We start from the raw sequence: 26,775 nt of genomic DNA on the forward strand, positions 1-26,775 counted from the left end.
TCGTAAAGACTCAAATTAATATTTTTTTTAAGAACTAATTAGTTTGAAGTCAAAAACTTCAAGAGCATCATTATTACCTTACTCTATGTATTAATATATAAGTTTCGTAACCAACAAAGTCTCGAGATTTTTTTTTAATCTCAATACCAGTGAAGATTCAATCAAATGATAATACACTTATCTCAAAATAATAAGAAAACCATCACATTTTAAAAAAAAAATAACATCTTAATAACGGCATGTTCAAAACAAAAAAGGTAGATACTCATATGAAAAAGTTTTTAGATAAAAATAATAGTTAAAATATAACAAACAATTCAGTTAAATATCTAAAATTCTCTAACAGTTTTTAATTATAATTTTTTTATGAAAATATTTTCACGTGAAAAGTTACGGATTAAAAAATATATTTTGATGATATCTAAAATTGTATGAATAAACAAAATTACTCAACACATGCAACTAATGTCTATTCAGTTATAGTTACGAAATTAAGAATTTATTTAAAAAAGTTGAAAATAATAGTAAAAATGATTAGAGGCGAAGTAGTAGTAGAGTGATGTTATAGTCTATACATAGATGCTAATTAAATAGTGAGGACCATGTCTTGAATGCTTTGCAAATTGAAATGATAAAGAAGAGGGGACCAGAGTTTGTGAATGGAGTAATTAATAGTAGCTTATAAGTAATTTGATGGAGGCAAACGCTAGTGTCCTCAAATTAAATAAAGTAATCGCAGCAGAGAGATTAGTATAGTAATTAAGTGCATGAAAGCTTCTAAGATGGGGAGAAGCCCTTGTTGCTCAAAAGATGAGGACTTGAAAAGAGGTGCTTGGACTGCTGATGAAGACAAAATCCTCATAGACTACATTAGGGTCCATGGCCATGGAAGATGGAGAAACCTCCCCCAAAAAGCAGGTACTTAATTAGTTACTACATAGTACATACTTCATTATTATTGTCAATGTTTTTATAATTTTGTGAATGTTGGTTGACACAAACAGGTTTAAAAAGATGTGGCAAAAGTTGTAGACTGCGATGGTTGAACTATCTAAGACCAGACATCAAAAGAGGCAATATATCCTCTGATGAAGAAGAACTCATCATCAGACTTCACAACCTCCTGGGAAATAGGTACCTACCTTATTAGCTTATTAATTTCTCGAATAATACTACACATCTAAGTCTTTTTGTTAACCAAGTCCAATTAAGTTGGTCTAACATAACAAAAATCAGTTATGACTAGCATTACTTATTATTTAACTTGGTTGGACTTAGTTCATAAAAAGATTTGGATGTGTAGCATTACTCTAATTTCTCTTCCCATCACCATTAATCACTATTATATATAACTTCATTCATAGGTGGTCTCTAATAGCTGGGAGGCTTCCGGGGAGAACAGACAATGAGATCAAGAACTATTGGAACACCAACTTGAGTAAGAGGATGAAAGATAACAAGGATCACAACAAAGAAACAACCACCTCTTCTTCGAATCCAAAACACCCTCAAACAGAACCAACCCCACCTTTTAAGATTGACTTCCCTGTAATCCGAACAAAGGCTACAAAGTGCTCAAAGCAATTACTCATAAATAACAATGCACGACAATCAACACCGGTACCTTTGCTTCTGGATGCTTCTGCTGCTGCTGCTGATGATGATTCTGAAGCCAACAACAATAAGAATATCGTTTCATCAATAGCAAGTAACCACAAAGAAGTACTCTCAAAGAACTACAATAGTAATGATGAGTTTTTGCCCTTCTTCAATGAAGATGATGACAAAGAAATACTCTCAAATACAGATTTGCTAATAGACGATTATTGTAATCTTACCGATGCTGATGGCGGCTTAAATGATCTTATCAATTCTGATGTCTCTGATCTCTGCTACGAGCTATTATTATCGCCTTATTCGGACCAACCCACCACCATCTTCTCCGATGACATCCTCAATCAATGGACACATGGCTATTTCGATGATGCTGATGATCACATTAATCATGATGATGACTCAATCATTGACCGTCATTGTCACCAGTCAAATGCCAAGGAGATAGAATAACGGCAATGCCTCTGCGAAGAATTGTTATTCACATTCCCATGTTTTAAGCAAGAAAAATTAGGTGATATATTTACTACCCTTTCTCTCTTTTAAACCCTCCTCTCACTATTTGTATACATTGTTTTTCTTTGAATGTACTTCCAAAAAATATTTAGGTTTCATTCACAACTATCATGTCATATATATATTTGGTAGGATGAGATAATTAGCGAATCTGCCATTTGAATGAAAATGGTACAACATATATCACATGGTTGGGATAGCAACATATCACCAATCAGTAGATACCATAACATGAAAGGTCAAGCTGTTGCTGCAGATACAACTAAGAATTTCTCCTGTACCTAGTACCTAGTACCTGCATTTATACCACTAATTTAAGCTTTAAGTTTAAAATTGTTTTAAAATATTTAAGACCTTAACCTGCTCAAATCTGATTTGCAGATTTTCTCCCTCAAGGCCTCAACTTTGTTCCAAATATTCAATTTTGAACTCTAAAGTTTGCTAAATGTGTGTTAGTTTTCATGCAAACTACTTTCTATATAAATTAAAGAAACTTGATGTAGATCAGAAAAAGCATGATCATGATTTGCAGCCAGAACAATTGGTTTACTCCTCCAAATACATGCATAATAATTTATTAAATGAGCACATAGAAACTCAAGGACATTGATCAAACAGTTGGAGTGCATGTTCAATCAAAGGCTAGCAGATTGAGTAGGTGGAACAACATAATCAACCACCACCACACTCTCTATGTGATCCCTAACCTTATCCTTCTCAGCATTCACCACATCCTCATTTGAAACCACCGCCTCCAGTTCCTCCACCCCCGGAAAAACCCCCAGGGACGCAATCGAGTAACCCTTCGCCCTCGCCGGCGAGAAATTCTCACCGACACTCAGCTGGCTGATCTGCTTGAATCTCTCCGTCATCCCTCCGATAACCCCCAAGATCTCGTCCTTGGAGTGATCACCGGCGTTCTCCTTAAGCTTCAGGAAGCTCACGCGGATGGCCGATCCCGGCGGCGTGAGTAGGTGGTCGGCGGGGAGGGCAGGGGAGACCCAATCGACGGCCATGATGTCATCGATGATGGGAAGGACATTTCCCTTGACGACACTGACGTGGCTAGGGTGGGCGGAGTAGGCGTCGAGGTCCTGCTTTGTGGCGTAGCGGCTGTGGAGCATGTGAGTGAAGGTTAGGGTGGAGGAGCGGCTGCGGAGGACGGGGCCCACCGTGAGATGTAGTACCTGGTCGAGGGAGAGGAGGGAGCTGAGACCGTTGACCATCGCAGAGACCTTGGAAGGCTCAGTGTCATCTTTGACCTTGAAGAGCACGATGTGCTCCACCACTGACTGGGTTGGTGTTGATGATGACGTCATCTTGATTGAGGGTCTAGATGCTGATGCAGATGAGTAGGAGTGGGGTTTTAGATGCTGACGGAGAAGGTGTTTGGAGGATGAGAAAGCCGGCACTGACAGATGAGTTCTGACACCCAGCATTTTACAGCTTAGCGTAATTGCAACCGGGTGATTTCTCCACCTTTTTATTTCCGACCACACCTTAGGCCCATGGAATATTTCATGGGCTCATGGAATCCCTGTAAATCCGGTGTAATATATTGGGCCCCAGCCCATGCCCATAAAACAGCCCTAGCAACCAGATAGTGCAAAAGTAGTTGCAGAGGCTAAGAAGGCAATTACCACTTCCTAATAAGACTGAAACCTTGTCCAAGTTTATTCATTAAGTTAAATATTAAAATATTATTACAGCAAGCACCAATTCACTAATTAGAAGCTGTGAGTGAAGGTACCACAAAATCAACAACCATAACGCACTCAAGATAGTCCTTAATCTTATGATTCTTGTGTATATCTACATGAGAATCCGCAGCCTCCAATTCCTTCAAGCCAGGAAAAACCACAAGCGAGGCCATGGAGAATCCTTTGGCTCTGCCAGGAGAAAAATTGTCCCCGCAAGTCACCTGAACAGCGCCTTTGGTTTTCAGCTCCTCTTGAATTTCCATTACTGCCCTCAGAATCTCATCAACACGATCTTCCAAACCCTCCTTCAACTTGAACAACGTGACCTGAATGGCCGATCCCGGTGCCAGAATTACCGATTCACCCCGGAGGTTTTCATTGGCGACCCAATCAAAAGCCATGATGTCTTGGCACAAGGGGGCGTTGACCTTGACGACTGCCACGTGGCTGGGGTGCACCGTGTATTCCTCAAGGTCGTGCTTGGAGTTGTAGCGGGCGTGGAGGATGTGAGTGAAGTTCAAGGAAGCTTGTGTGGATCGGAAGCTTAAGAGTGGGGCCATGGTGAGGTGAAGGGTCTGATCGAGGGAGTTCAGGGAGTTGATTCGGTTGACCATGGCGTCCACCTCCGAAGGGGCAACATCGTCCTTCACCTTGAACAACACCACATGCTCGATTATATTGTTTGACATCGTTGCTGTATCAGCCTGTGAGATTGGTTGATCGCTTGATCCTGAATCCTTATCACTATATAAACGTCTACGTTTTCTTCACTTACTCATATTTTGTGGTTGTGGTCGTGGGTTATAATAATTTACTCATCAAAAACGTCTTTTTTTTAAGATGGTACGCATGTCACATTGTTATTGGACGAAATATTAAATCGGTCTATCCGATCGGTTTACATAATTTGAACCAAATCATATTTAAATTTTTTATCAAAATGACAAATATATCCTTAACTTTTATTTTGCAGACATTTAAATTTATAAAAATATAAAATTACAATTAAGTCCTTTTTTTTTTGGTAATACAATTAAGTCATTCAAAAAAAATCCTAAACTCTTGGTAGTCCAAACCCAAGGCAAGACAAACCCAATCTCAATGGCTCACCAATTTCTCAATCTAACCCCAAAAAACCCCTAGCCACAGCAATTAGCATCTCCTTCGTCTCATCTCTCTGCTCACTATCGCGATCTCAAGCTTTCTCCCTCTCTCGTCTTGGGTCTCGCACTTAAGGTTTTTGTCGCTCTCCGTGTCGCCAGTCTTCACCATCTCGCACTCAGTCGCACTCGCACGCCTTCCCTGAGCTCGTTGTCGCCGGCGGCAGAAGCACCCAGACCCGGGACTGGTCATCGTCGTCGTCGCTCCATGGCTCCTCACCGTCTCGGACTTAGTCGTGCGCCTTCTCGCGCTTGTCGTTTCCCGCGGCAAAAGTAGCCGGTCCCGAGGTTGGTCGTCGTTGTCGTCTTCATACTTTGAATCTCGCCGTCAGCTTCCTCCCCGCCCTCAGATTCCTTCGCCCAACCAGAAGCTGGTCCCCGATTTGGTGATTTCCAATAAATTCCTTTGGTCTTTTTTTTCAGTTTTGTTGCCCTAATTCATCACTGCATTTGAATTTGTTGCTGAAAATATAACTGAACTAATTTTTATTTTTGCTGAAAATCATCATTGTTGTGAATTTGTTAGTATTTATTACCACCGAACCTTGAATAATTTGTTGAGCTAGTTTCTTTGTTGCTTAAAATCATCACTAAGATGAATTTTGTACTGAATTTGTTGCTGTCATGCTCAAATAATTACTTACTTAGCTAAATGTTTTTGTTGCTGGAAATGTGAGTTGAATATATTAGTGATTGCACCTTGAATTTGTTGTTGTCTTGCTAAATAATCACTTAGTGCATGAAAACGAATGTTAAAGGGAGATCACTGCTAGAAATTAATATTTCTCCTTTTTTCGATGATTTACTGTGTAATATCATGCTTAGTTATGCTTAGAGCAGGACAGATTTGCATGGTTGTTCATTTTTTTCGATGATTTGCTATTTGTTACATGTCTTTGGTTGCTACAAACATGAGCTAAATACATATGATTCATTGGTTAAAACATTTTCTTATTTTTTCTAAGCTTCCTCTAGTCTTTAAGATGATTGTTTATACTTTTTTAGTCTATATTTTATCCCATTGATGCCCGTCTCTCCTGGTGTTTATTGTTTGCTTTTGACATGTGTTCTAAGACTGAGTTTTGACCTTCATCTTAAACAGAGATCTTGCAAATGTCTATTAATTTTTAACTTGATTGTTTATAATTCTTAGCATGATATACCTCTCAAATGTCAAATCTATAAGCTGCTGTTCTGTTGCACAAGGTTTGTTGTAGTTCTTTTTGTACAACTTTTGGTAGGACTTAATAGTCTTTTTTTGGTTATGTAGGACTAATACTATAATGGTCTGAGGTTCTGTAGGTAGTTCTTATCAAATTCCTTATATATAATAACACAAACTATGGTCAGTTAGATCAAAATCAAGACTTAGATCTATTTAAGTAGCTATATAGTATAGTCACTTCAAACTAATTGTTCATTGAACTGAACGTAGAATCCAATTGTTAACAATTTCTGCCTTTACCAAGTTTCAATTAATTTATGGTACCTATATGCTTGTTGAACTATCGATATCTCCAATTAAGTCAATTAATTTATGGTACCTATATGTAAAGGGAATTCAATTCAGTCAGTTATAAGATTTCAAGTGTGATTAAACAAAAAGGTGTATGGTGTATTGACGATTACTCAAGAATCGCGTTTAGAAAAAAATAGGAGCGCTTATAAAATTAGAGATTGCTTTATTTTACACGAAAGAAAAAGTGTAAAACTCAAGACTAAAATACAACTAGTTCTCATAATAACTGGAAATTACCTGAAAATTACAGAGCGATCGCATCAGTTTTAAATATTTTTGTTGTTACTTAACTAGATGTACATTCGAACAATACAAAAACCTAGTAGTCATTTATTTTTATAGGAAACTTATTAATACAATGACCAATATCCGACTACACAGTGAAAATTTTTATTTTAATGTAAGTATAAGGTTTTTTAAAATTAAAAAAAATATTTATTAATGCAATAATAAAAAATTAAAAATAAAATCATATCATATCTAACACATTAGAAAACAAAATATCGGTACAACTATATCACAATTGTCTTCTATTCCTGTTAGAATGAAAACCACTTTAAGTGGCCCCGAATCTTTTATGGCATAACTATGACGTTCCATCATGATGAACGAAATGGCCACACACAGTTTCAGTATATTTTTTACTGATCCTCTAAGATAATTTAAATCTATACATTTATTATATATTATCTAAAATATTGTATAACTATGTTTCAATTTAATTATGTGCCTAGCACGACTAGCAAAATTCAATTGCAACTTGAAGAGAGGATGCAAGTGAGGAGAGCAAAAAATGGGATCTATGAGGTTGATGAAAAAAAAAAGAAAGCCATAGACATAGCATTGATTAGTATATATTCAGAGTAATTTAATATTACATAAGATCAATTAAATTCTATGAATCCATAGGAGATGATTTCATGTGACTTTGCTAAATTCAATTGGATCAGTTGGACTAGTTATAATATCTTTAAATTTAACATTTTATATGAAAAATATTTTAGTTTAATAATTTAAACCAATCAAACCTTTTCATTAAACAAAAAAATCAGTCATTTTTAATATAAGAATCCTTTTCTTATCTAATGATTTTGTTAGTGTATATATCAATTTTGTGTTGTTTTACTTAAATCATGAATTATTAATTGAGATCCTTAATTACTTTTTTTTCTTTGAATGATGATCAATCTTTAAGAATGAAATCACATAATTTTTATGTCAAATTTTCCTTTTCTTTTTCTAATGATATAATCAATTTTAACTATATATGAAATGCAAGATATATATAACTTTTCTTTATAAAAATGACCAATATCCGACTACAAGTGAAAATTTTTATTTTAATGTAAGTATAAAATTTTTTAAGATTAAAAAAAATTATTGATTAATGCAATAATGAAGATCTAAGAATAAAATCATATCATATCTAATACATTAGGAAACAAAATATCCGTATAACTATGTAAATTACATTAATCACGAGATTTTGAAGCATGAATACAATTTAAAATATTATTCTATTCTCAAAATTCAATCTAAATATTATGTTTAATAACTTAATTCACTTAAATAGAGTATATTCATTAGAATTACTTTTGTAACAATAGCTAATGAAAATAAATTTATTCAGGATCAAGTTTAAAATAAAATAATAGTAATTAATGTGAATTTAAATATTTAATCAAGTATTAAAATAAAATAATGATAAACTATTGTTGTATTAATATAGTGACATCATGAATTTGATTTGTTTATAGATTTATAATTGAGTCAAGGAAGAACGATAGCCAACTCGAACTTACTTCGTTAACAGTTTGATAAGTTAAAGTGATGATGTTGATGGCTGATTTTGACTTTAATTTGAACTTATATATTAATGTGAATTTAATATGGTACTGAAAGAAAATTAAGATTTTTTTATGACATAAAAGATAGCCAAAGTAAGAAAAAAAGAAAACAAAAATTTTAGTATTTAGGACGAAGACTGAGAGAGTGAGACTCGGTATCATGTTTGTTAGTTCAGAAACTAGTACTAAAATTTTAGTATCTGTTTCCAAAATTTTAGAAGTACCTCCGAAAAGTGGGGACAGGAGACTGAAATTTGGTGGGACGAAGACTGAAACTTTAGTAACATTATACACCTAAAATATCATCATTTCAATTAATTAATTTCAAGTTTACTCTGTGTACAAATTAAATTAAAATTTTATTCTTATTTTATATAATCTCTGTCTTCCACTTTACACCAAATACAATATTGAGACTTATTTCAATCTCGGTCTTTCAGTTTCTGTCTCTCAATCTCAGTCTCTCAGTCTCTGTCGCTCTTTCAAACCCTATCTAACATAAGCGCTGACGAAAACAATGGTGAATATTATCTTATCCACACTGTCATCGCATCGGATAAGATCCACACTCTAAAAGGATCGGTGTAATTGTAGGATGCGATAAATTTTTTGTTGGTCTAGGATGGATACCAATCTAGAGAGACTATTTTATCAATACTCTAAAAATATATTTGTTTCTTGAATATGATAGAAAAAAAAAAGGTTTAAAAGAAAGAAATAAATAAAAAATAACCTAAAAATATTGACTTTTTACAAAAAAGATTAATATATATAAAAAAATAAAAATAAAAATGATAATTAAAAATATGAGATTTTGTTAATTGTTATAATATTATATTCTTTTTAAAAAAAGGTAATAGTTTTGGGTTTGGTTTCTATAATTATGATTTTTACTTGTTAGCATTTTCTATATTATACCTTAATGATATTAATATATGTTTAAAGTATAACTATTCAAGATTTTTATTTCTCTACTATACGACTGAAGTTAGAATTTTTGTCCATTTGTATCACTGGATTCAAAAATTATGTAAGATTCAATTTAAAAAAATACGATAAAAAACTATCAGAAATATTTAATTATCAAAAGAACTTTAATATAAAAATTATTAAATGAGAATAATTTTTATAATATTTATAAAAATTAATTTTTTAAAATTTTGAATGTATATGTAAACTATAGTCCACTTATTATTATTATTATTATTATTATTATTATTATTATTATTATTATTATTATTATTTCTTTGTTATTATAATTATTTATACATATTTTAAGTTAATGTTGCCAATTTTTTGTAAGGATTTATACATATTTTTAAGTTGATTTGATTATAGGATTTTACAATGTCAAATGTCACATAGAATTAGTATGTTATAATTAAATTGAGTTCTTTTTATAATTTTCTAAAAATAATAAATAAAAATATATAATTTAGATGTAAATTTTGAATAAAAAAATAATTTATTCATTAGTATGTATTTATTATATTTATTCATTAGTATTTAACTCTAAATTATAATTAAGAAAATATTAATTGCTATGTTTCATTATCTAAACCGATCAGTCGTGAATATGTATATGCAGATCTGATCTGCAAGTCCACATATTCACACACCTAATAAATGAAGAGTAAATTATTTGTACAATTATAGTATAATTTATATTTAGTATAATTAGTAGTAAATTAGAATATTATCTTTCTCCGAATAATATAAGGGTTTATCTATCTTGTACCCATATTAAATTTTAAATTAAAAAAAATAAAAAATATCATATCCAATAATTAATTTGTTTAGATATTCAAATATCAAATAATTTAATATAATAATAATTATTTAATATTAATATATGAATTGATAGTATAATTGATAAATAAGATAAAAATATTTAATTTAATTTATTTAATATTAACTATATAATTTGATTTATTTAAAAATATAAGTCTTAAATGTTCTACTATTTTCATTCTATTATTATTATATTTATTTATTAGCATTTAATTTTAAATGATAATAAAATTGTCTTAATTTAATTTTAAAATAAATGTATAAATAAAAAAATGCATTAGTTATTTGGGAAATTATGAAACTCTACTGCGCTCTTTGTTTTTCTTCTATGTTCTTTCATTTCTTCATTTCTACTTCACATTTTCCTCTTTTCCTTCTCCTTCCATTCACTTCTTAAATCTCTGAATCCCCACTCTACTTGACCATCACCGCTGCCATTTTCTCTTCTCCGGTCTCGCATTCCCATTGCCTCCCCACATCGCGACAGTCTTCTATTCTCTTCTCCAGGTCTCGCATCCCCAATGCCTCCCGACATCCCTTCGTCCCTTCTTTTCACCTCAACAATTGCAGCCACTGCTGTTGAGATTATGGAGATAACATAGCCTACGTGTAACAATTGCAGCCACATCTCTTCGTCCCTTCTTTTCACCATTCCTGAATGGTGGTTTGTGATTTCTCGTAGTAATGATGGAGATTCGTGGAAGCAGGCCACTCTCATAACAAATGGGTAAATTAGAATTTCAATATAAAATCTTTAATTAGAATATGATATCGTAAATTGGATTAACTTTATTATTTGGAGGATATTTTTATAAAAAATTATTAGATTGAATTTGGTTTTGAATATCAGATTTGAAATTAGAATATTGTTATTATTTATTAGGAAAACTTTCTAATAAAATTAGATTTCTGCACTATTTTTGTTGATTATCGCTATCAATAATAGCGTTTTACGTGATGTTTTAAAACTAAGAACTCTTTATTTTTTTCAGGCACAGTAAATTGGTGGAGCAAAGAGGATGAGTAAGGTAATCATACTTGTTTTTGTTAAATAAAAAATATGATTATCAATCTTTTGTAATCTGTTTTTATCTTCTATTTTTCTTTAATTCTAATATCAATACTATATAAATTTTTTTGCATTATAGTGTTTCTATTCAATTTTTTGTGTTACAGCATAGTACTATATACTTATTCTTTGTGTTTGTGAGAAATATTTTGAGTGCAAACTGAAACAGAACTTTGTGGTTGTGGCAGCCTACAATAAGAAAAAATTTCCGCAGCTGCTGCCAGCAATGCTGCACTTTTAGAAAGGGTCCCATCTGTGGTAGTTATGAGTGGACTGCACCATTTTTCTTGCAGTTCCTCTTTTGAAATTTATTTATTTATTTCTGTAGATCCTTGAAGCTACCTGAGAATGTACGAGTAACCAAGGTATGTTCTTTACCTTAGGCATACAATACTGAAAGTTTAGTGAAACTTAGTTGTTTCGGTATCAGCTTTTGTTGATTTTGTTAATAGCATATAAGGTTTCTATTTCTGGCAATATGTGAATTGATTTTGTGGCTTTACATTTTCTGTCTATATCTGTTTGTGTGGCAGCTTGATTGTGTCTCTGGATTCTGATGCTCCGCGGGTGCTGGCGCTGGTTTCAGAGGACGAAGGGCAGAGCAAAGTCTCGACTGTAGCTTCTGCATCTTCACAATCCCTGGATTGTTTCTCCCAAAGTGGGGGTGGAGGATTGAAAGAGCGAAATTACCTTGGGTTGTCTGATTGCTCTTCAGTGGACAGCTCCAATTTTGTCCCAAGCTTGTCTAATGAGAAGAAGGGCAACCTGAACTTGAAGGCTACCGAATTGAGGCTGAAACTCCCTGGATCCCGATGAGAAGTCGTTGTTCCCTTTGCTTCCTATGAAAGATGGTATCTGCTCGTCGTCCTAGAAGAATGTTGCTGTGTTGGGAAACAAAAGGGGTTTTGCTGATACCATAGATAGATTTTCTCAGGTGAGAAATTCTCCAGGTAAAAGATTATTTACTACTGATTATGAATCTGACACATCACTACATATTTGATGCAGGAAAAGTTTGTTAGTAATACAGCAATAAGTGCAATGTTTTCACCTAGATCTTCTGGTGTACAGCCTATGGTGACGAAGAAAATGCCAAAGGTGTTACTAGAACAGCCATGTGCAGCTAATGAAACTGGTCTAAATAGCCATACGGGTCCTTCTGCCAGTGCCAGTGCCCCAGCTTCTAAGTAAGTAAAGCCTGCTGGATCATGGATATACAATTTGTGAAAGAAACATGAAGTTGGATGAAGGCCTTAACAATTGATTTTTGATGTGTTTCTTGTTTATCTAATGTGGTAAGGTCTCATGTATTGCAGGGCGCAGGTCGTTGGTTGGCCTCCTAATATATACTAAAATTTCAATAAAGGGGCGGCTTCCGCCCCAGTCCCTCCTCTCGGTTATAATATGGGGTTAATGTTCAAATTCGTCCTTAAAAGATCACGCGATCTTTATTTTTGTTCCCAAATGATTTTTTAATCAAATTAGTCCCTGAAAGATAAATTGTTAGTCAAATTAGTCTTTTCGTCAATTGAATAATGACGTGTCACGTTAAGTGCCACGTGGCATGATGACGTGACACGCCACGTGGCAGGTCAGTAACACGTGGCACACCACTTGACAGTCATGCCACATGTCACTTTACATATAAAAAAGTTTTCTATTAATCAAAATAGTCCTTGAAAGTCCAAACGTAAGTCATTTTCATCCCTCAAATTTTAAAAAATAGTCAAACTAGTCCTTATATAATTTTTTATAATATTAAATTTATAATATTTTTTTATACTACTAATTTTAATATTATTTTTAAACCTTAATAAACAAAATTCTCTTTATATAAAATAATAAAAATAATTAAATTTTTATAAAGTTATTTTGTCATTTGTATTTTATTATTTTTTAACCTTAATAAACAAAATTCTCTTTATATAAAATAATAAAAATAATTAAATTTTTATAAAGTTATTTTGTCATTTGTATTTTAAATTTTTATATTTTCAAATTGTAATTTTTTATGTGAATTTTTTTTTATTTAAATGAGTTTATCAAATTATTGTTGATTATATATTTAAAAATTTAATATTTTAAATTTTACTAAATAATATAGTAGTTATTTTAAATTTTAAATTTTTTAAAATTATAATTTTTATTATTATTTAATTTATATAGTAAAACTCAATAATTGAAAAACTGGTTTATGGAATCACTTTTTGAATCTTAATATTCTAATATAATTTTTTAAATATTTCATTTAAAACAGAAAGAATTTTATTTTAATACGAAGCATATCTATTTATATAATGTACTAGTGCGGAGTAGTCTATGTTATGCATAGGTATAATGTTTCCTATTTCATTTTATCTCATTGATTTGTGAAATTAAAAGAAAAATTATATAATCTATCTCAAACATATGAAACACACAAAAATTTATTATGATTTTTGCACGTATTACGCTTAAGAAGCAATTCATTTATAATAATAATAATTAACCAACAAATTTTTAATATTTTGTAAAGTTTGGAATTGAAGCAAAATTTGTGAATCTTCTTGAATTTTGACTCTAAGTATCACTACCATTACTTCCTATATATAAGTAATACCGTAATGGAAAAAAAAAAGATATAGTAGAAAAAAAATAGTGGTATAACTTTGTTTAGGTTAACATACATAAATTTTGATTTTGAGCATATAACTTTATTTAGGTTAATAAATACATACATTTTAATTTTGAGTATATATATATATTCCAACAAAATGTAGTAATGTAACAAAAAAAGTTTTAGAATAGAAAAGAATAAGAGAGATTTTGAGAAGAATTAAAGGAGAGAGATAATTTTATGAAGAAAAAATAAAAAAAATTATATAAAGACTAATTTGACTAATTTTTAAAATTTGAGGGATGAAAATGACTTACGTTTGGACTTTCAAGGACTATTTTAACTAATTGAAAACTTTTTTATATGTCAATTGACGAGTGACATGCCACGTGTCACTGACTTGTCACGTGGCGTGCCACGTGTTACTAACCTGCCACGTGGTGTGACACGTCATCATCCAATTGACGGAAGGACTAATTTGACTAACAATTTATCTTTCACTAACTAATTTGATTAAAAAAATCATTCGGGGACGAAAATGAAGATCACATGATCTTTCAGGAACGGATTTGAACATTAACCCATAATTTACCTTATATTATACATGTCACTAAAACTTCAATAAAGGAGATAAAGACTATTAAAAAGTGTATTTTTAAAGATATTTTTTTGTAATTAAAATTTTATATATATAATTAATTAAATTATAATATTTTTATTAAAATTAGATTAAATAAATTAATTTTAATTAAAAAATTGGTAAATCATATTTTAAATTTATCTAAATTAATATTTTTTATAAAATAGTTATTATAATATTTTAATTATAAAAATTATTATTATTATTATTATTATTATTATAAATTTTGAGAACCTGAATCTTAATATTTCTCTTCTCTTTATGTCATAATGGAATTAGGATTTAGAATTATCAAAATTTAAAAAATATATAATAAGAATATTTTAGTTATTTTCTATAATAGGATTAATGTAGTTATTTTTTATAAAAAAATATTAATTTAGATCGGTTGAAGATTTAGTTTATCAATTTTTTGATCAAATTAATCTATCTATCTACTTAATATACTAAAATTGGGTTTTCTCCCAGCTAATAAGGGTGATGTGTCAATTTCTTGTGAGTGCGTTTTTCCTCCAAAACAAATGAAATTTTTCATCTATTCTAAATTATTTTATAAAAAATACCTTTATTATAATTATATTATTATATTATAATTAATATTTAATGAATAATATATAATTATACTAATTTAGGAACATATTTTCATTATAAATATATCAAATCAATATTTAATGCACTATTAAACTACTTATCAATTATAATGCGTAATTATTATACATAATAAAAAAATTGCCTTAATAGTAAGTAATTTACATATTTATTTTTGTTTTACTAAAGTCTATAAATAGTATTTTTCTGTGGTACATGAATCTAAATTTGAGAGTCAACTCATAATTTTATATTTAGTATTTTTTTTACTACTTCATAGAATAAGAATGTATTCTTCGTTTTTTTATTGAAGTTGATCCTTTTAAGGTACAATTTATAATTTTTTATAATATTTTTCATATACTCATTCTATTATATTATTCTTTTAATAATTTATTAATTATTGTTACTCTAAGTTATTCTTATCGTCTAATATTCCAGTTCGATTGTCTTTTATCCCAATCGTTTACAATGCATCACATCCATAAAATACCTCGTCGAGTTGTCTTCACTGATTCAGGATCCAACTACATGGATGTAAGCGTTCAAAGAAGGGGCAATAATCTGTACTTTACCGAAGGATGGTTGGATCTACTCACCTATTATGACCAATCTAATGGAATGTGGTTAAAGTTAGCTTTCTTGAGAGGAGCTCGATTTTTGATTGAGTAATTGCATCCACGGAACTTTATAGGGCAAGTTCAAGTTTCATCCCCTCCATGCTTTTTACGTCTGCCCGAAAATCTTTGAAGTGGAGCACATAATGAGATTGAATTCCTTCAGTTTAAGTTCAGTTTTGCTAAATTCGTGACAAACTCGGATATGCAATTTCAACGATTGGTAATATATTTAAATTTTCTTATTTTAAGTTGTTCATTATTAGAATAATTTTATAATATATTGTGATTTTTTTTTCAGAAATTACCAGCTTTCTTTTGCATGCATACAATGCCATTGAGAGGAATAAGGGTTAGTTTGGTTTCTCGGTGTGGCAATTCTATACCTTTTCGCATTGCATGGATAGCGGATGATGAAGCTTATTTAACAAGAGGATGGTTTGAATTTACACGAATTCTAAATGTTGATATTTACGATATTATTTCAGTTGGTTATCGTTACGAGAATAATTCTATACTATACGTAACTAAGAACTATAATAGATTCAATATTGTTTAAGTAATTTGGTTTTAACATTAGTATTTGATTACATTATAATTAGAAAATTTTAAATTATTGCCCAATTTATATATTATGAGTATTTTTCGTGGATGTACTATTTTTAAATAATTTAATAATTAATAAAATGAAGTGGAGTCAAATATATTATTTAAGTTTATTTTTATCCTTTATTTCTTTATTTATATTTTCATTATATTTGACAAAAAATTTCTACCTAAACATATAGTTTTCGTTGACCTAAACACAATTTAGTTGCCAATAAAAACCGATTTTATCTATAAAAAATTAATAAAACATATATTTTTTAATATTATATTAATATAGTAAGTAAACATTATGATATAATAATATCTTTAATTATATTATAATTAGCTCATAAATAATGTGTGATTATATTATTTTAGGAAAATTTTTTTATTATAATTATATCAAATCAATATTTAATTATGATAAAATATGTTAATTATAATTATATCATAAAATTATAATAATTACGATAGTTATGTTATATATTTAATCATTTATGTAAGTAAATAAACTAGAAAACAATCAAATCAAATCATGACGGTAAATAAATAATATAGAATAATATTATACATTTAATTACATTATAATTAGCTCATAAATAATGTATGATTATATTATTTTAGAAAAATATTTTTATTATAATTATATCAAATTAATATTTAATATATTATTTAAATCTATTTTTTATATAACAATAATATTATATATTTATATATCACTTTTTTAAACTCATTCTTACAAATATTGGCATATAATTAATATAGATAACATATATACTTAATAAATATCTTTATTAAATTAACTATAACGATTAATACAAGATAATCTCATAAGTATAATCTAACTATAGCAAGAATTTTCATAAAAATAAATGACTACTAATTTAAATATAATCGATATAGTTAAATTGATACAACCGATAAGATTGAGAATATGTAGCAATTATAGCAATTATTATATTAATTATAATAATAATTCACGTGACTTTATATACAGTAATTTTTGAATTATAATTGTCACATAATTATACTTAAATATTATTTAATTTTAGATGTTTTATAGGTAATATTCATTATCACATGAATTATCATCATTACTCAATAATAATAATAATAATAATAATAATAATAATAATAATAATAATAATAATAATAATAATTTATATAATTGATATAATTGATATAGTTCTAATTCTCATTCGTACGTACTAATTTTATTAGTATATATTCACAGTTTTAATCAATATATGATAATAATAATATTATATTGACATAAAATTAATTAGTTAACAAATTGAATTTAGCTTATGGATTTTTATTTTCTACTCAAATTTTTAATCATTAGTGATTTTATTTTTTATATTTACAGTAAATTTTGACTATAAAAAAAGGACAATTTACATATTTAAATAAAACCATTGAATCCTTTACCCAAATACACAAAATAAATAGTTGTTACATGCTTGTGTAAATTACATTATTATGTAAACCGTGGGAGGCAACCACGATTTCTGATTTGTACATAAACTGTGGTGGGCAAGGACGTTTTATGGAAGGAAAAATATGGCTGTAAACCGTGGCCACCAACCACAGATTAAGAAGGAATAGTTTTAGGCATAAACCGTGCCACGGTTTATGAGGATTTTGGCATTAAACGTAAAATTTCCTAGGCTTCCACGGTTTACGTTTATATTAGTATATATACATAATCCGTTGATGCTCAACACGGATCATTTGGAAGAAAACAAAAATTTTGCAACCTTCATAGTTGAGAGAGTTTGAGAAAGAGGGTGGGAGGAATTGGTGAGGTTTGGGTGGTGGAGTCATGAAGGATAAAGCTCGCTTGTACCGACTAAATGGCGTTGCTCATGTGGCTGGATCCATCGATAATGAGGTTAGTCATTATTATTAATATTATTCTGATTATTTAAATAATTAATATTATTTTATAATTATTAATGTAGTCAGTTTATTTATCAGCATTATTTATATAATTAATTTATTATATAAATTATTATTTTTGTTACTATTATGATAGTCCTAGTTATCAGTATTACCTTTATTTTTATTAGTACCTGTAGCTGTTAGTATCATAAATGTTGTTATTCTTACTATAGTTATTGTTGTTGGTATTGTTATCATTATTTTTCCCTTCGTGATGTTTCTTAATCTAAAAGAAAATAGAAAACATATGTATGTATGTAATTAAATTTTTTTAAAATTTAATATGATTTGTTTAGTATTGGTCGTACGTTGAGGGGTTTCTTTACCTACATTGTGCAGCCCATTAGGGTTATTAGTGGCGTGAAGAGGCAAGAATATACCTTTACACGAGCGGATCATACCGTACCTGGAGACCGCGGGATTGTATCATTTGGCTAGGCTGAACAGTCACTGATTCTGGGTTGACGAGCCTCTACTTAGCGCATTTATTGAGCGGTGGCGTCCTGAGACCCACACCTTCCACATGCCCTTTGGTGAGTGCACTATCACGTTGCAAGATGTGGCATATCAGCTTGGTTTGTCAATCGATGGACAACCTGTCAGTGGGTGCCTGACTGACTTTGAGAATCTGATGGAACACGGTAGACCGGCATGGGTATGGTTTCGTGAGTTGTTTGAGGAGTTACCTCCGCAGAATAAGGTAAAATAGATGACAGTGTGCTACACATGGTTCCATGAAAGGTTCCGGGTTCTCCCAGCAGATGCTAGTGAGGAGATCGTGCGTATATACGCGCGTGCTTATATTCTGATGATGTTGTCCTCTCAGCTGTTCGCGGACAAGAACGCGAACAGGGTCCACCTTCGCTGGTTGCCTTATTTGGCATCGTTGGACGAGTTGGGAAGATATAGCTGGGGTTCAGCGGCACTGGCCTGGTTGTATAGATGTCTCTGTCGTGGGACAACCAGAAATATCATTAACTTGGCCGGGCCGCTACAGCTTCTACAGTCTTAGATTTTCTGGAGGTTTCCCACTTTGAGGCCTGCTAGGTTTTATGGATTCGGGTTTTCGCTTGCATCCAGGTACCGTTTAATATTTTTGGTTTCATAACTTGTTCAAGAAGCTATTTACTTCTTTGTTAGAACATCATTTCAATTATTATTGTAGGTGGGCTACATATCTACCTAGAAACGATGCAATGGGTCAAAGAGTCATGTCTGCACGCCTTATGTTGGATCGATTGCGTGTCCACGATGTGTGTCATTTAGTCTTTGCTCTTACTTGGAATAGTTTAGATTTTATTTTATGTTTTGACATAACTTTTCTTTTTTGATACAGTTTGTGTGGGAGCCTTATTTCTCTACCGAGGTTGCTGCTATTATTCATCCGGAGATACTAGTTGACCAGCACCGTATGTTATGGACGTCCATCACTAGCCTGATATATTTTGCTACGATTGAGTGGCATCAGGTGGATAGGGTGCTTTCTCAGTTCGGCGGTGTTCAGCATCTTCCTTAACCAGCTCTGAACATAGATTGGTTACATGCCAAGGATGGCAGGGGTGGAGACAGATGGTTCCCTAGATATTATCAGAAGTGGCATCAGCATTGGGAGAACCGGCTTTATTCAATCATACCGGTTGAGCGAGCCGTTGACCCCGGTCCATCAGCTGAGTACTTGGACTGGTGGTGCCATGTGGCCCATAGATTCCTATCCCTAGATGTTGCATTTCAGGATCCGAGGCCGATTGTTTTGACTGAGGAGGCTCTTCACAGAGGGTCGTCCCAGGCCCCCCCAGAGTGCAGGTTTACGACAGACCAAATAATAGGCGTGTCGATCGGCGTCGCCGTATAGGCACCCGTACCACGGATCGAGATTGGCGATGGCTGGACGATCGTTTGGATGAGGAGCAACCAGTTGCTGATGATGGAGATGTGGTCGATTATCGTGTTCCTCGTCGTAGAGCCAGACGACAGCCTGATAGGGATGGTCGTGCACGGGCACGAGGTTGAGGACCTTCGGTTGAGGACGAGGGTACTCAGCACAGTGTTCGTGATGATGTTGGTGGTTCGGCTACAGGGATGGATCAGTCCACCTACAATGTGGGCAATAGCTCTCAGATGTTTGGGAGTTTCGAGCCACATGCATTTACTAAGTTTACAACCACTGCTGTCGGGATGGAGCGCCTGAAAGTGGCCACAATCACAGCTGTGATCCTTAAGGGAAACTCTGTAGCTACCCAGCGAGAAGTTCCCAGTCGGTGTTGTCTCGGCCACAGTGTACTCCGATTGGTGCCTGTCGTATAACGTCACTGCGAAGCACCTTGAGTCTCTAATGTTCCTTTCGATAGCCTTAACCAAAGCCTGACAAAACTCTTGCCCAGATCCGAGTTGTGCCTTTGCTATCTGTCCACGGATCACGAATAGCTCTGCAAGCCTCCCGTAGGTTGACTTAACCAACGATGTGACCGGGAGGTTGCGAGTTCTCTTTAACACGGAGTTCACACATTCACTAATGTTGGTTGTCATGTGCCCGAACCATCTACCACTATCCTCGTGTTGTGTCCACTTGTCGTATTCCATCCGGTTGGCCCAGTCACACATTGCCGGATTCTCAGTCCGCATGATGTCAAACCAGTAATAAAACTATGCTTTAGTTTTTGCGTAGGCAGCATTGACCAACATCCTCATTGCATCCTTACCTTTAAAGGTAAGGGAAAAATTCGCAGTCACATGACGAATGCAGTAGGCACGAAAGGCACGTGGAGGCAGCCATCCAGTCTCAGGTGCCTCAAGTGCTGCCTTTATGCCATTATGCCTATCAGAGATAACAAGGATGCCCTCATGTGGCGTCACATGCAATCGTAGGTTAGACAAGAAGAATGACCATGACTCTGCATTTTCTCCCTCAACAAGGGCGAATGCGATGGGAAGGATGTTTGAGTTCCCATCCTGCGCTATGGCCAGCAGCAGCGTGCCTCCATACTTGCCATACAAGTGGTGCCATCAATACTGACGAGGGGCTTACAATGCCGGAATGCCTCGATATAGGGTGGAAATGTCCAGAAATGTCGATGAAAGTACACCGTGGAGTCATCAACCTCACCCCCAACTCGAACAGGAGAGGTCTTCAACACAGTAACTGTCCCAATCATGGTAGACTGTACCCCTAGCATCCAACGTGGCAACTCCGCATACGATTCTTCCCAATCTCCATATATTTGTGCCACTGCCTTCTGTTTGGCCAGCCAAACCTTCCTGTAACTAGGCCTGAAACCGTAATTGGCTTCTATAGCTTGTTGCAATACCTTTACCGTAACCGCATCATCTGTCCTAACCAACGAAAGAATCCTCGCACAAATAACATGGTAATCAAGCTGACGGTGATCACTCAATATAGACGTAGCTAAGCAAGTGTGTGGGCCGTTGTACCTCCGAACCTCCCAAGTGCCCTTGCGTGCACGCAGCGCTACGCGAATTAACCAAGTGCAACCCTTGCCAAACTCCTTGTATTTTCCATGATACTTCAAATGATCTGATTCAATGACTCTGTACTCAACACCTCGACGGATGTTGTAGTCCTTCACACTCAGCACAGCCTCATCTTTATTTTGGAATGACTGCCCAATCTGAAATTCTGTAGAAGAGCCCCCAACTGTGGGACCACCGTCCGCCTGTTCACCCAGAGCCTCCAAGTTTAAAGTCGAGAAGTGTGGAGGGTACTGCTGAGTGCCAGAACTTGAAGGCCCATGCTATGTAGGTGGATTGGTAGCTGTGTCATCATCGCTGTCCCCAATGATATCTACAGGCTCCTGGTCAGACTCATCATCATACATTGCATTCTCTACTCGATCAGGTTCCCCAAACCCTTGCACATCAGGAATCAAGCCACCATCGGTGCCCACCTCATATGCCTGCCCACGGACCCCTGGATTCTGCAAAGGTGCAGAACCAACCGCCTCCGTTCAATCTAAATCAGCCGCGAATGATGGGATGCGACCAGCGGAACGGATGGTGCTATCACATGCATCGAACAAGACGCACCTCCCACGCCAGTCGAGTTATGAAATGGAGCTGATGTCCCAGAACTATCCACCCCAACATCCAACTTTGCGAATAACTCGTGTATCCTGACCTCTGAAAAACTTATGACACAATGGAACAGAACCCTAATGTCTTCATCAGTCTCTAGCACAAAGGTATCATACTGAACCCGGGTCGAGACAACTGCGATGAGAATCTTGTAGAATAACTTCTTCACCCACTTGCTACCAAAAATCACAAGCTTCTACAAGATGCTATTCTTTAGATCTGACAAAGTGCTTGATGAACTGATGAAAACACTCACCGGTTCTCTGTTAGTGAATTTCATACCATATCTTTTGCTTTTTTGAATTTTCCCAGAGCAATGCACTAGGACAAGAACACTCTCTTCCTCACCTGCCATTATGATAATGATCTCTCTCATGCAGCTTGAATCTCACCCACATATATATAGATATTCACTCCTCATAAACCGTTGCTGGTAGCAAGGTTTTATGAAGATTTTCTTGCATTCATAAACCGTAGTAGCCTACCACGGTTTATGGTCATTTTGTTCCAACACATAATCCGTCCCTGCCAGCCACGGTTTATGTACAAATCAGAAATCGTGGTTGGCTCCCACGGTTTACATAATAATGTAATTTGCACAAGCACGTAACAACTTTCTATTTTGTGTATTTGGGTAAAGAATTCTGTGGTTTTATTTAAATATGTAAATTGTCCTAAAAAATTAGTTTTGATTGTTTCCTATTTTATTTATTTACAGTCATAATTAAATTTGATATAATTATAGTAATATAAAGCCGCTTCATATATAGCAATAATATTATAGAAAATATTATTGCACGATTGTAGAATAAAAAATAATCATATATATAAAACGAAATAATTATAACAAAAAAAATTAATACATGTGATTTAAATATTTTTAATAGCCGGTAACATGGAGTTTAACAAAATATAATTCATATATTTTTTTATTTATATATATATATATATATATCATTATTTAACAAAATTAATATATACGTATATATAAATAAAAAAATTATTATAATTTCTGAAAATTATACATAATTTTTTTCTCAAATAAATTTATTCTAATTATATTATAATTAGCTCATGAATAATGCATGATTATATTAATTTAAGAAAATATCTTCATTATAATTATATCAAATTAATATTTAATGCGTTATTAAACTACTTATAAATCATCGATATTTTTAATCATTCTAATTATATCAATTGATATAGTTTTAATTCTCATTCAAGTGCAATAATTTTATTAGGAGATAATTGATGCACACATTAATAGTGACCCATTTAATTTGATATCAATTAGTGGATAATAATAATAATAATAATAATAATAATAATAATAATAATAATAATAATAATAATAATAGGAAAAGTATAGGGTACCAACATATTATCCGCCAACTTCTGCCAACTCTTATTTATATTTGTGTTTTATGGAAGTGTGTTCGTAGATATGTCTAATAATTAATATATTTTAAATACATATATAAAGAGACACATCCAAAAAATATATCTATAAAGACACTTCTATTAAACACAGTTATAAAAAAGATATTTTTATTAGACACATCTACGAACACACTTTCATAAAACACAATTATAAATAAGAGTTGGCAGAAGTTGGCAGATATGTTGTTGGTAACGTAGCGGAACCGATAATAATAATAATAATAATAATAATAATAATAATAATAATAATAATAATAATAATAATAATAATAATAATAATAATAATAATAAAGTCTACACGGTACATGCATTATATTTTAAAAAGATCAAATATATTTTGAAAAATTAGAGTATTAATAATTAATTATGATTAATATCAATATCAATAATTAATTTTTATAATTATTTTTTGTACTACTAATGGCTACATATAGTGTATTTTTTTTAGAATAAAAAAGGTTGTGATTGATAACATTTTTGTAAAATTATATCGTGTGGACATAAGATTAATTAGATAACAAATTGAATTTTAATTAATATGTTTTATTTTCTCCTCATATTTTTTCATTAATTATTTTACTTTTTATATTTACAGTAATATTGAATGTAAAAAAGAAAAAAATAATATTGAATGTTATCTATTTTATTTATTTAAATTCATAATTAAATTTGATATAATTATAGCAAGTATCTAGGCTTAATAATAACATGATAGTATAATTTTAAGTTGTATAATATAATAAAAAATGTAGCAATTTATGTATGCTTCCTATATAGCAATAATATTATATATATTTATATATCTCCTTTTTTAGCTCTTTTCTAAAAATATTGACATATAATTAATGTCGATAACATATATATTTAGTAAGTATCTCCATTGAAAATGTTTGTTAACTATTACCGTGTATAATTAGTGTGTGTGTATATATATATATATAAGGATTAATAGTGAATTGTTACAATTATTTATCATCTAGAAAATTCGTACTTCAGACATAGAACTTCTTTTGTTTATTATTTTTCATACCTAAGGGATACTAACTACGATTCTATCAACAGTATTACCTATGATAGATTATGTAATGAAAAAGTTTAAAAAATAAAGACAAAAATTATAAGGTTATGAAAAGTCTCATCCAAATTTGACAAGAACAACACGACTTACATAAAAATGGTTCTTATGGATGATAAGGTAAGTTGATTATTTTCCATGATTCTTTCAAGTGATGCTAGGTCCATTTTTTAAATATTTTTTGTTTATATTTTAAGTTTATTTGATAAATAAACCCTTGCACGAATCAAAGACAGTGCGATTTTATAGATTTATAAGTGAGTGCTAATAGCCTTTATATTTAATTTGTTTTAGAGTGTGATAATAGCTAATATGTTTGTTGGTAGATTTAACTATTACTATATTATTTATGATCACATTTAGTATATATGTCTTATTTATTGAAGAAAGTAGATTATTAAAATCGATTAATAACTATTTTAGAGTTAATCCAATTAATACTAAATTTTAAAAAAAATAAACAATGTATAACATATTATTTTTTTATTAATCAAATTATTATAATTTAAATTAATTTTAAAAAATAATTTAAAATTATAATTTCAATCTTATCACGTGCATGGCATGGGTAATTACACTTGTTCTATTATATAAAAATCGGATTTCTGCACTTAATGATGGAGCTAACGTGACATGCTTTTGAGAGTATTTCTCGATTTATTTCTTTTAACTCAATAAATACAAGTTACTACGGTGAATTAATTATAGCAACTAATTGATTTGATTATATATTTAAATATCATAGAATTTATTATAATTTATATCAAACAATTAATTATTTAAAGTATTTTTTAATTTATTTTTTTAACTCATTAAATATAATTTATTACAATAAATTAATTATATCAACTAATTATTTTTATTAGATATTTAAATATCACATAATTTATTATAATTTATATCAATTAATTAATTATAATTCATTATATCGATTATTTTAATTTATTAATTTATAAGGTGCATATTAAAATAGATAATTTGTTATTTATTCTAATTGAATATAATAAACACAGATTAATTTAGTTAAGAAAATCATTATCTCCTAAAAGAGTGTTTCTCTATTTGTCTTTTTAATTCATTAAATTTAATCAACTATTTTTTATTTATTTTTTAAATTCAATAAATAAAATCAAATTAAATCAATTATACTAATTATTTGTATTAATTAACTAATTGATTTTATTAATTCTTAAAAATATTTTTATTTGATTTGTTTTATTATTTAAATATATTAATTATAACTAATTCATTATTTAATTTTATTAAAATAAATATTAAATTATATTTTTAATATAAAAATATAAAATTTTATTCCTTCTATTTTTATTTTATCATTATAAAAGGTCATATATATTAGAAGAGGATCTCATTTTTTTATCAACTACTCTTTTATTTGGTAGTTTTTACAATATTTTTTTTCTTCCTATGAGACGTCATCGACTTATCGTGGATATATACAAGCCACCAAACTCTCCAACTCCCATTCAGAGCTATATATAATATGTTAACCATGAAGTATTCATAGACCATGGTTGACAAATTCTCAAGTTGGAGTTTATGAAAAGTCTGTCCCTGACAATTTTAACATGGAATATGAACACTAAAAATGTGTTCGGATAGAAATTCAATGGCAAAATATTCAAAATGTTATGGATATAAATTCAATTTACATAGGGTAAGAAAAATCATTTTTAAAATGTTAATCTGAATTATATAAATATATCATTGTCACTAACTTTGTTTTATAATTATTTTTTGGTCTTTAGGTTTGCTCCAGCTATAAAAGATTTGAATCTTTAGATCATGAATGTGGTTTGAGAGCATGGTAAAGTCTATGAACTAGGAGGTTTGCATGACTTACACTAAAGAAAATGAGATTTTTTTAGGTATTTGAAAATCTACATGGCGGCTTACAAAGATTGTGACGCTCGAATATGTTGTTTAATTGATAGAATAAATAGGTGAATTTTGAATTATGG

At 31.3% G+C, this 26,775-nt stretch overlaps 5 protein-coding genes, 1 long non-coding RNA gene and 1 pseudogene across 6 annotated transcripts; 4 read left to right on the plus strand and 3 right to left on the minus strand.

Moving 5' to 3' along the window:
- Nucleotides 1–782: 782 nt before the first annotated feature.
- LOC112696664 (transcription factor MYB1) lies at nucleotides 783–3,584 on the plus strand. Its single transcript, XM_025749491.3, has 3 exons — nucleotides 783–918; nucleotides 1,005–1,134; nucleotides 1,365–3,584. The coding sequence occupies exons 1-3, from the start codon at nucleotides 783–785 to the stop codon at nucleotides 2,065–2,067; spliced, it is 969 nt and encodes a 322-aa protein (XP_025605276.2). The 3' UTR covers nucleotides 2,068–3,584.
- LOC112696673 (stress-response A/B barrel domain-containing protein UP3) lies at nucleotides 2,631–3,584 on the minus strand. Its single transcript, XM_025749503.3, has one exon. It carries the CDS (start codon nucleotides 3,567–3,569, stop codon nucleotides 2,766–2,768), a length of 804 nt encoding a protein of 267 aa, XP_025605288.1. The 5' UTR covers nucleotides 3,570–3,584; the 3' UTR covers nucleotides 2,631–2,765.
- Nucleotides 3,585–3,853: 269 nt separating this feature from the next.
- On the minus strand, nucleotides 3,854–5,183 carry LOC112748168 (stress-response A/B barrel domain-containing protein DABB1). The gene is made up of 2 exons (XM_025796396.1): nucleotides 5,016–5,183; nucleotides 3,854–4,534 (listed from the first exon to the last, which is right to left on the minus strand). The coding sequence occupies exons 1-2, from the start codon at nucleotides 5,181–5,183 to the stop codon at nucleotides 3,854–3,856; spliced, it is 849 nt and encodes a 282-aa protein (XP_025652181.1).
- A 5,648-nt stretch (nucleotides 5,184–10,831) lies between these two features.
- LOC112748238 (auxin-responsive protein IAA9-like) lies at nucleotides 10,832–12,728 on the plus strand (annotated as a pseudogene).
- Nucleotides 12,729–15,208: 2,480 nt separating this feature from the next.
- Nucleotides 15,209–16,285, plus strand: LOC140183972 (uncharacterized). Its single transcript, XR_011880567.1, has 2 exons — nucleotides 15,209–15,880; nucleotides 15,959–16,285. It is a non-coding gene; the product is annotated as an uncharacterized lncRNA (long non-coding RNA).
- Nucleotides 16,286–18,898: 2,613 nt separating this feature from the next.
- Nucleotides 18,899–19,705, plus strand: LOC140183718 (protein MAIN-LIKE 1-like). The gene is made up of 3 exons (XM_072232419.1): nucleotides 18,899–19,122; nucleotides 19,355–19,442; nucleotides 19,526–19,705. Exons 1-3 carry the CDS (start codon nucleotides 18,899–18,901, stop codon nucleotides 19,703–19,705), a joined length of 492 nt encoding a protein of 163 aa, XP_072088520.1.
- Nucleotides 19,706–20,832: 1,127 nt separating this feature from the next.
- Nucleotides 20,833–22,633, minus strand: LOC112748316 (uncharacterized). Its single transcript, XM_025796562.1, has 4 exons — nucleotides 22,535–22,633; nucleotides 21,993–22,121; nucleotides 21,273–21,860; nucleotides 20,833–21,171 (listed from the first exon to the last, which is right to left on the minus strand). Exons 1-4 carry the CDS (start codon nucleotides 22,631–22,633, stop codon nucleotides 20,833–20,835), a joined length of 1,155 nt encoding a protein of 384 aa, XP_025652347.1.
- Nucleotides 22,634–26,775: the final 4,142 nt, after the last annotated feature.

Source organism: Arachis hypogaea, chromosome 1 (assembly GCF_003086295.3).
Source record: "Arachis hypogaea cultivar Tifrunner chromosome 1, arahy.Tifrunner.gnm2.J5K5, whole genome shotgun sequence".
In the NCBI taxonomy this organism is placed as follows: Eukaryota; Viridiplantae; Streptophyta; class Magnoliopsida; order Fabales; family Fabaceae; genus Arachis; species Arachis hypogaea.